At 45.0% G+C, this 11,244-nt stretch overlaps 1 protein-coding gene across 1 annotated transcript in view; it reads left to right on the plus strand.

Annotated features, from left to right (window-relative positions):
- The window catches only part of LOC145304289 (uncharacterized), a 43,865-nt gene extending 32,738 nt beyond the window's left edge, over positions 1-11,127 (plus strand). The window contains exon 4 of the mRNA XM_080146148.1: positions 6,625-11,127. Within this exon, the coding sequence (XP_080002274.1) occupies positions 6,625-8,448 (1,824 nt within the window). The 3' untranslated portion in view covers positions 8,449-11,127. The remainder of the gene's footprint in view (positions 1-6,624) is intronic.
- The last annotated feature ends 117 nt before the right edge of the window (positions 11,128-11,244 follow it).

Here is an 11,244-nt window from a genome sequence, read left to right on the forward strand (position 1 = left end):
AATGGAATCCTAGTGGTGAGTATCTTCTTAGGGTTGGTGGGCTCCCAATGTGGGATAGAAGGCAGAGGCTGGCTTGGGTTGGACACGTTGGTCAGCGCCGGCAGGTATCAGGTTTGCTGGTGGCACAGTTGTTGATGGAACAGTCAGCAGTGGGGCCTGCTGGTTGTTGTTGGCAGCGGCTGGGGCACTGGCTGTCAGGTTGATCGTCTGAGCAGCGGCCTGTCCTCCTGAGGGGCCGCGGGGTCTGCCAGAGGGCGGTCCTGGCCTACCTGGGCGGTCATGCCCGCTGTCGGTGGATTTCATAGACACCATTTCCTCTGCTGCTTCCCTGCCGATGGGAATGGCATCCCAGTCCACTGAAAAGTCCCGGGACTTGGCATGGTTGAGCCTGGCTCTAGCCAGCGCTTTCCTATATAAAGCTGGATGGTACAGGAAAACTTGTGATATCGCATTCAGGGCTGCTCGGACTCCTCCTTGTGCGGCTGCCAGGGAGATGATGGTTAGGTCCCCCAGCAGTTTGAGGATCAACAACAGCAAACACAGTATGGCTGCGCCATCTCCCCACTCGTGGATGGCTTGTCTAAATCCAGCCCAGACATCCAGGGCTGCCTCTCCTTCCTCCGCCAGTCGGTCAATGTTGTAGGACACTATCCCATGGTCTCCTGTGGCCGAACAGCTGCCTTGCTGAACGCAGGAGCCATAGGATAGGCCGGTCAGCATGGCACTCTTGTATGCTGGGAACGCCAGCAGTTGTTGCCAGTCGTTCAACTCAGCCTGCGAATACAAGCCACCTGAACTGAAGTCATCTAAGGGTTCTGTCAACAACTGCTTAGGCATATCCAGCGGGGGTGGCCTCTTCTTGGGAGCGGGGGTTAACTCTATCCAGCCTTCCTCCGCGTGCACAGTCAGGGGGTAGGTGGAGGAGCAGGGAATCTTGGTGGCGTGTTCACTGTATACCCGTGTCACAGCGTCTACAAAACCTGTGGGCTCTACTGGCACTTTGTCCCAACACTCCTTGTGTTCGCGGACAACGTACTTGTGACGTTGGCAGGTCAGCTGCAGCAGGATGTCTCCCCTCAGTACCGAGAACGTGCTCCCCTGGACACGCACCGGGTGGGCCGGGTCTAGTTGCTGGAGCTTCCAGCAGTTGGCCGCCACTTCTTCTGCTGCGGTGCTTTTCATGCGCGTTTCCAGGGTAAACCCAATATAACCTGCATGTATCTGTGCTTGAAGGGGAACGTCAACATCCCTGGCCGACACTCTGGGCAGCGCAGCCGCGGCTGGGTCAGCTGCCACGAACAGCGCTGGATGGTTTGTGGCATGTGCCTCGAAGTCGCAGTTCACAATCGAGGTGGGGTTGGTCATGTTGATGAAAAACTGAGCCTGATGGTCAACCAGATATGCATCCATCACCAGGCTGGGCTGGAGGCTGCGGATCAGCCTCAAGGGGCAATCTCTCCCCAGGTGGTCCCACACGTAGGTTGCTTCTCCAGTGATGCAGGACAGCTCAGAATGGGGACACTCTAGGGTCAAGTGGTCAGACTGGGACTCCACCCGTCCATCCTCCACCACATAGGTCTCCTCCTTGACCAGCAGCCGTCGCTCCTGGAGCACTAATTCATTGCGGTATAGCTGGCCCTCAAAGTGGACGTCCTCCCCCTCACAACCCACCCCCTCGGGGCTGTTGACGAGGGCGCCCACCATGTCGATGGTGAAGAACAGGGGGTGGTTCAGCTGGAACGTCAGTGGCTGGGTCTTGCCTGGCAACGTGTAGACTCGGTTCCTGGCCAGGTCTCGGCACGCTTCTGGGTCTATCTTGGTTGGCCTCATGAGGGTGGGGACCGAGGTCACCTTGAGGTGACCCCATACCCCACACCTGAATGTCCACTGGGACACGGTGAGCTGACAACTGTACCCAGTGGTTTCCCTCACCTTGACTTGCTGCAGGACGTGTACTTCATGGCCCAGGGGCACCTCTTGGTGTAGGGGCTCCGTGTTACACATCTTTTCTTTATTGTAAGACGTGACATGGGTGGGGTTGGCACAGTCCCACCCCACCAGGACGTAGCTGGTTGTAGGCCACACGGCTGCCAGCAGGAGGCCCCACAGGACCATCCACCAATGGGAGAGGCTTCCAGGCAACCATCTTCCTCGTACACGCGGCTGGGGATCTTCAGCTCTGGTCACGGCTGCTTCTTGGGACTGGACACGGCTGGGCTGCTCCTGGCTAGATACAAGTTTCCATTGAGCGTTATCTGTATGCGGCCGAGGCACCCCGATACCCTCCCCAATGACAGACTGGCAAGCGACTGGCACTTGCCTGGGTGTCGGCTCCCCTAGCCCTAAGTGCTCCCTTCCCTTGTCCAAAGCATGCCCAGTGGCATGGGGCTGAGGTGCATGTGGCACAGGCTCGCCCTTACTCACTGCCCTCCCCTGCCCTAGGAACTCAGGTGCATGTGGCACAGGCAAGTCCTTATTTTCCCAAATTTCAATCTCCCCAGCCTCAGGTGCAGGGGGCACAGGCAAGGCTGGGTGTTTACAATATTTTGGATACAACACATTTAACAAATTCAACTTATCCTGATGTTGAGCAGCTGGGTTCCCTTGGCTGGCAGGGGGCTCTGGGTGGCATGTAGCTGGGCTCTCCCTGCAGGCTGGTGGCGCTGGCTGGCATGTAGCTGGGCTCTCCCTGCAGGCTGGTGGCGCTGGCTGACTGGGGGTGACGGGTGTCACCCCTTCCTCTGGGACCGCTGGCTCGTTCCAGGACTCAGGTCTCTCGGTGGCGGCGACGGTTGTCGCCCCAGGCACCAGGTGGGAGGCGCTGGATAGCACCCCCCCATCATCCCAGGTGGCGACGCCGGGTGGCGTCCCATACATCGATGCAGAGGTGCTGGCTAGCACCTCCTGCCTCTCTCGTTCGGCGGCTGCCAGGACCTCCCCATACACCGTCTCAGGGACGCTGGGCAGCGCCCCTCCACTCTTGCTGGGTAGGCTCAGTCGGGCAGGTTCCATCATGTTGAGGCTGAAAGGCTGGGGCCTCAGCACCTCTGGCTCGGCTATGTTGTTGGGCTGTATCAGCTCTGGCCCTAGATGGTTAAGACTGAAGCCTAGGCCAACCCGGTTGGGTTCAGCCGCGCCGCCCAGTACGTTGATCCTAGCTGGGACAGTCCCGAACTGCGGCATCCCATCGGCTCGGTCCGCAGCTCTGGGGGCGGCTGCTTGCTGTGGTGGTGCTGGGGGCGCGCTCCCTTCCATATGGGCCACTCTGCTGGGCTTCCCTGGAGGGGCACCCTTGTCGGCGGTGCGCCTGCGGCTGGCTACCTGGGCCCAGTCAGCTCTACAATCGGCCGCCGTGTGACCGTCATAGTGGCAACGCTCACACTTGGCAGAACGGTCACGGCGTGGCTGGGTACGTCTCTCCTCTAGGCTAACTTCCACAGGCGTTGGGCAGTCTCGAGCTCGGTGGCCTCTCCCCTGGCAGCGGTAGCAGCGGCCGGGAACCTTGTCATCTGGAGCGACCTTCCCCATCTGGTGGAGACCCGGAGCCAAGGAGCCAATCTCCATTGGCTCCGACTCGTCATATTGGGGCAACTGGATGCAGGCAGATCCAGTCAGCCCGTCGGTCGAGTCCACTAAGCACACACCTTCCTTCAGCTGCTTAGTAACCATGGTCACGGTGAACATGGCCTTACGAGTGTACTCAGGTACACTCGTAATTTCATGGTTCATCATGAGGCGTTTTACATTGGCGTTACGAATTCCACGATTTAATTCGTCCACCAACAACTCAAGATCCTCATGGTTGTAGGCGTCCCTATACAAGGCGCACTTAGTTGATATGTACGCTTGTATAGGTTCTGTCGAGTGTTGCTTGTAATCCCTAAACGCTTGTTTAAGCGTTTGGGATTCAAAAGCAGGGTGAAATAGCAATTCACACTCGGTCTTGACCTGTTCGTAGGTCAAGGCTTGGCCTGCCTCGCCAAACAGATGGGACGCCATTTCCGCCGCTTGCCCTACCAATGACAGTAGTAGGGCGTTGCGGCGGTTGAGGGAATCATGAGGTGGCACGCGGTAAGCCGCCCATGACATCTCAAGTCTGCGGATATGTGCCGACCAGGATTGCTTGGGCGGCCCTCTAAACTCCGGCAGATTGCTCAGCATCAGCTTGCGGTACTCGGCTGGGGCCGGCTGAGGGTCATCCTGGAGCCATCCTGGGGCTTGGTCACCTCCTGGGGCTTGATGCTGGTCCATTGGATACTCGGAGTTGACGTAGTTTTTCTCTGTTCTGGTGCACTACACTCGTATGTTAGCTCGCAGCTTGCAGCTATGTGGCATGTTTCAGCCTATCGGCGGCAGGGAATGTCCCGTCCTGCTAGCGCCGCTGATCCAAATCCGGCTGATGGCGGCAGGGAATGTCCCGTCCTGCTAGCGCCACTGGTTCGGATCCTGCTATTTCTTGCAGTAAAGTTGGCCTATTTCCAGCCGTTTACACTTATTTGGCTTGTTTCAGCCGGTCCGCAGGCCTGTTTCAGCCCTTTTGGCGCTCAATTCTCCGTTAGATATCAGCGCTGCTCGCGGTTATTCGTCGAATTTCGCTGTCTCGCTTCCACAACTGCCGGATGCAGAGTTAAACTTTGCTGTCCAGGGTGGGTAATTCAGGTTGCTTGCGTCAGTTTTGCCAGATTCACTGCTGGGAGTACCTTAGCCTCAGATGCGCGTCTGCTCTACACTTGTGGTTCGCCGTAATCTCACACAGCTGTCACCAAAGTTGTGGTATCCGCCGAGGATAAATGGCAGACACCGGAGTTCAATTAGATTACGGCAGTGTGACAGACGTGGACACCTTACTATAGAGAAGCTACGCTTCTCTAGCTTTCACTAGATAATGATCAACATCTAATTTCAGTTGTCACTTTATTGAAGGTTTAAAAGATACTGAAGCTATATACAACAAACAATAATAACATGGATAGGAATAAATAATCATAACATAAAAGCATAAATAATACATATACAATGGTCAGTTTGGGCAATAATGATCCCCCATCCCTGAAAAGGGTGGGGGAGAATTAAGAATACAGTTAACCATAATAAACATGACAGATTCAATCATTAATTCTAAGCGTAGGGAGGGGGTCACTAGACCCCTTCCCCAGGACTCGGGGGAGGGCCGTTGACCCTCCACCGAACCCCAGATCAGGGGTGCCATAGGCATGGCTCACGGTTGCCGAATACCACATATTCACCTCTCTCTACTTAATATTTACTCTTTTTGTGACCAGCACTGAGAACTAAAATAGTCTTGTTTTTTTAGAAATACATAGTTCGTTAATAATTCATAATCATAATTTAGTTGGAACCATTTCCGAGATTTTGAGCTTCAGTCAAAAAACTTCATAAATATGTAAATTATTTCCTTTTTATCGATGCTTATTGGTTAAATTGGTACAAATTTCCTTTACAATACCTTTTAAGGGACAACCTTATATTTTTTTATGTACATTGAAGACCTTAGTGCTTAGTATTGGTCATTATTTGGGTAGTGTGTATTGGAGAACAAGACTTGTAACAGCTAATTTATACTTTTTGCCAAAAAAAAACCTTGTATACGTTTGTTAACCTAATTAATAAACATCAAATAATCACGGGCTAGGCAGCCGCGCTTAATTCGCCAATTTCAAACTAGTCATAAAATTATAATAAGTGGAGGGATTCAAACCAATAATAAAATTGTAATAAGTGGAGGGATTGTCAGTGCTTACCCTCAAAGAACCTATAGAGCACAGAACCCCCCCACCAAAAAAATCAAATTAGAGAGTGGGTTATTTTTTTTCTTAAACACAACCCCAGTTTGAAATCGGTAAAGCACTTTTAACATGTCTAAATTAACGGAAAGAGCTAATCGTTACAAACTTTGCAATGATATACAGTTGATTTTGCTTCTTAGACCTACAATTTTCTGGCTTTAAACTAAATTTAGATATCATAAAGTAGGGCAAATAAAATTGTTCTTGTTTTAACCTTCTTAATAAATAATATATTGAACATTTTGAACAAATCAATTAGTTTTTCTAGATTGCTTAATGTTTTAGCATATTTGTAGTTAAATTTGATATATTACTGTCATCATAATGATTACACTAACGCTTTACATATAAAGAATATGTTTCAAAGTGACAATTAAGAACAATGTTATAAGTTCATCTCTACAATTAAGTCTTGAAATGAAAGTACGTCCAATCATGAGCAATACAGTATTGAGTAATTTTGCGACAAATTTCTATATTAGTAAAATCATCGTTTCATCATAAGTTTTCACATGCTGAAAACTTTAGGATTATTACTTTAGCCAAAGGCGGAAAAAAATATTGATAAACCTCAAATTTTCACAAAACACAAAATTAAAAGTGCATTCGATTTCTTTTAGTTTTACAGCAACGAGTATGATAGACATGGGGCCAGGTAGTTGATTATGCACGAGTTCGGTTTAGCTTTTTTACTTGCCTATGCATAGTAAAATTGTCACTTATTCACAAATAAATTTTGGCCTGACTCTGTGCTATGTATAAACATTATAGTCCTTGCTTAGTATTATATTAATTTACAAAATCTTTTTTTTATTAGGTGTGTGAGGCAGCTGTGAAACGGCTCAAGTCAGAGCGACGGCGGACGGTCCGCGGCACCATGTTCGTGTCCGGCGACTCTATCAGACTAGTAGATGATGACACCAAGGCCCTGATTATCGATCAGACCATCGAGAAGGTGTCGTTCTGCGCGCCAGACAGAAATTTTGAGCGCGGTTTTAGTTACATTAGCCGTGACGGAACAACGCGCCGGTGGATGTGTCACGCGTTCATGGCCGTTGGCGATACTGGTGAACGACTGAGCCACGCGGTCGGCTGTGCGTTTGGCATCTGCTTGGAGTACAAACAGAAGCGTGACAAGGCAAATGTTTCAGTTCAGTATGAGCCCAAGGACTCATCATTCACGCGCAATGGCTCATTCCGTGTTGGGACAATATCAGAGCGGTTGGCTGATCCGCAGTCCATGAAAATTATTGAGCCACCATCCTCAAGGCCACTAAGCACTGTGTCCGAGGCTGAGAACACAAAGGCTGTGGAGCGGCCACGGCCTACAGAGCTGATGTACCAGCGACAAGCATCTTTCCGCGGCCTAGGACAGATTTCTGGACACACACCGTTTAAGCGCCATTCAAGGGGTCTCAACTCCCTGCGGCTGAATGATCTTCCCTCAAATGTTGAACGGCGGGCAAATGGTATGCTTAGAGATAGTCCTATTCTGGAGGACATTGAACTACCATCATCCAATTTAGAGGAAAACTCAAGTAAATCCTTGGATTTATTGAGCAGTGATGATCCATTCACAGCCGCCGAAATGGCCGCGTATTCTGGAATATCCGGCTCCTCCACTCCAGCCCTGCGGGGAGGACCTAACTGTGACTCTTCTTCCACATACTCCACCTCTCCGCCACCCACCCTGCTGGTGCCGACACGGCTCCACAAGTTGGCCGAGACGCCGGAAAGTGAGATGTTGAACCCGTGGGAGCACGTGCCAGATCAACCAGTCGCACAAAACAGCAGCAGCAGTACAACCTCGACTCCACGTGACAGTGCCATGATAATGCCAGCTCCAAGCTTTTCGGTCAGTCATTCAAACACACCATTTTCATCTTCATCTAGTTACAACTTTGGTCTTCCCCCAACATCTATAACATCCATCCCCCACTCTAGTAACTCGCTGCAGCTGCACCTGACCACAACAACCAATGCCATACAGCAGCTGTCGCTAAGCCAGGCCTCGCCAGCAGCTGCTCCCACCAGCCTACCAGTGTATAGCAGTACCGTCACGTCGTCTGTGGTCACGTGCACAACCACTTCTGACTACAGCAGCACTCCTGGCGGATATGATTCCAGCCTAAGCTCACCGCCGTCTTTGAGTGATCCCGCGGCATGGTCAATAATCCCCAACAAACAATACAACCATGATGTCACAGCACAACATTTAATAAATAACATTAAGGGCAGTATAAGCCTAGATTTTCCCAAGCAGGCAAGTACTTCAAGCGGCTACAACAGTCCAACATCTTCCCAGCATTCTGGCAGCTTATCAAACACAGACTGGCCGGCAAGCTATCCTGCACAAGAGCTGACCAACCATACCACTACAAGTTTCCACGCCAATGGCACTTCAAATGGTATGGAAGTTAATTCTTCCAATTTCCACTCGTCAATATTAGACGAGCTAACTTCTAACATGCAAAGTTCTATTCTTGAGGATCCATTTGATGCAGAATGGGCTGCTATTGCAACCAGAAACTATACAAAAGACAAACAGGAAACAGCCAATGGCAGTAAAGCATCCACAAATAGCAAGAATCCTTTCATAAGTGAAAACTCAACACTAGAATCATTCCAACTTCATCTATAGAAAGTTAATAAATACTCTATACACACACATACTCTCTCTCAAATTTAAATGAAAACAATTTCTTTATTCCCTAATTCTCCTTTCATCCAAAATTGCAATTTCTTGCGAGATTTGTCGTGCTTTTGAGATTAATCAATCTACAAAATATAATTTATATAAAAAAACACTTTCCTTGTGCAAAACACAGGGACACAAAGATTGCACAATTACTTAAAAATTGATCTTTCTTCTAAATCCTATTTAGGATAATCTATCTTTGGTAGCTGGTTATTATTTCTGGAAAGAATGGAGTGCTGATAAATCTAAGCATTATTGCCCTTCCCCTCCCTGATAAGGCATCACATTTATTTAAAGAAAATGTGACAAGAATAAAAAATAAATGAAGTAAACTTTACAAAAAGTGAACAAAAAAAGTTAGTTTTTTTATAAAAGCCTAGTGATCTCAATTTTGTATTAGAAACTGTAAACTAGTGAAACAAAATACTCTTGAAAGTGAAATTTTATAAGATACCCATCTATCTATCAACCCATTTAGTATAAATACATCCTACATCGTTTAATATTAACAACATATACTCATTAAAAAACAAAACAAAAATTTCAACTTTTTACAATGTTATTCTCTTGCATTTTCTTTTTCCTGTTGTAAAATTGTTTTATTGCTGCATTTATATATACACAAATAGTTTAATTCAGTTAAAATTTTCTAGAGCTTTACAATTCTTTCTTGTTGCATTTTTTTCAATTTAAAGAGATGGAAGACAATTTTCACCTTGTGTGCCAAATTCAAATTTGAATAGTAATACTTGCATTTGGCAGTTTTTTAACTTTAATATTTATTTATCACATCGCATTATAGACAGCTTTCTGCAGATATGAAAATTATAAGATTAAAACCAGTTTTGTGAGCCTAGAGTGGGCCAGAGGCCCGAGCTAGCATAGTTGGTATCAATTTTATGATTTTTATTTTATTATTTGTGGAAACTAAGCTGTAATACGATGCTATACATGATTTTTCAGTATGTCTGAGAACCAGTTCTAATCCAGCGGATATTGATCGTTTGCGAAGCCTAACTGGAGAAGGGTTATCTATGCACAAATGGTCAGAAATTGCCGCCTCCTTTCTTTATTATGCAACTTGTTACATTTTCTGAAAATGCATATCAATATAAAAATATTAATCTTTTCTTTCTGACATTTCTAAACATTTAAAAATACACTGTTAATAACCTTTTCCTTTTAGTTCTCTATAAATAGTTTTTAAAATGTATTTTTCACAAAAGAAAATCTTTGAAAAATCACCATATTTATGATAAAAATACTCTTACACTAATATGAGTACCTTTTCTAAGATAAAAGTAAGGTTTTTGTACAAATAATATGAAATGGCCAAGCATATAATGAGATTCTTGAGAAAGGGCAGGGATACGTGGATAGGACGATGGACAATAAGTTAATCTTTTCCTGATTTTAATGTTTTGAAATATCACTATGGTATACTCTTCAAATTGGGGTTGGCAGAAGAAAGGGAATTTATTAATTCAAGCGCCATTAATGAACCCCTCCCTGGGGAAAAGGACCCATATGTGGGCCTTTCTAATTTGATAAGATAGGCAATTTAATTCTAAAAAACAATCCTACAATTTTTCTGTTTGTTTTTTGAGAAAAACAGATGGTAAAATGTATTAGAGTAATATTTACAAGATAAATAATAGCATTAGTAGCATTATCTATAAAACGGATAATGAAAAAGAAAAAGTTAAATTTAACAAAAGTCATAGTTAGGCATTAAGTTACATTAAATTTAATTTTTGCTGTTGTTCTAACTGTCTATTATTAAATAGCTTAAAATTAACAAGATAGTTTTTTAGAATACTTTTCCTTATTCGCCGAAGTTTTGGTCCTGTATAAAAGTTGGCAACGTATCACACTTTCTTATCCAAATCTAATTCATTTGTATATACAAACACACAGCTATGCATATATATGCATGTCTTTTTCAAGCTAAAGAAAAAGATTCTTAAAAATAGTAGAAAATGGCCGATAAACAAGATATCAATATTTTGGTGTCCGTTGCCCTTTGATAACTTTAATAAAAAATTCAAGTTATGGTTTTATTCTGCCATTTAATTTTCAAAATCTAAATCCCTGTCCTAAAAACAGACATGTAGTAAAGCCATAATAATAGATGTATCAATGAACCAAAAAATTACTCACCCTTAATGATAAAAATCATATTTATACAATAATTGGGAATTTAAATTTTTCGTTTATATATCTATGTTTAAAAGCCTACCTAAATTTTGTAACCCTAACAAACAGTCATGCTTTTATCTTCAGGCTTAAAAATTGATAAATTTCATTAATAAAAAATGTAAATAGTTACAATTTGTAAATATGTAAAAATGTTAAAAATTGCTTTAACTATCATAAAATACATTTTGATGGTACTAAAAAATCAAATCCCTTTTTGGAACCCCTTTAATGTTAAAATTGTTATTCTTTATAATTAGGCCTAAGCTAGGTAGTGTAGTCTCAAAATAAACAATGTGATCCCTTTACAATTATATTATTTTATCATATTATTCATATAAATATAACCATATTATTAACCTATTCAATGTAAAATAATATTATTAAAATGCATAAATCTGATAAATAAATTCTATGTACTGAAAAGTTTTCTTGTTAGTAGCAAAGTTACTCTATATATCGCTTTATGTATCCATGTCTACATAGACGTCCAAGGATAGAGGTAAAGAGATCGATGTTTACCCCCCTCGAAATTTGAAACCT

This window comes from Acartia tonsa, chromosome 2 (assembly GCF_053477335.1).
Source record: "Acartia tonsa isolate MP-2025a chromosome 2, ASM5347733v1, whole genome shotgun sequence".
Classification (NCBI taxonomy): domain Eukaryota; kingdom Metazoa; phylum Arthropoda; class Copepoda; order Calanoida; family Acartiidae; genus Acartia; species Acartia tonsa.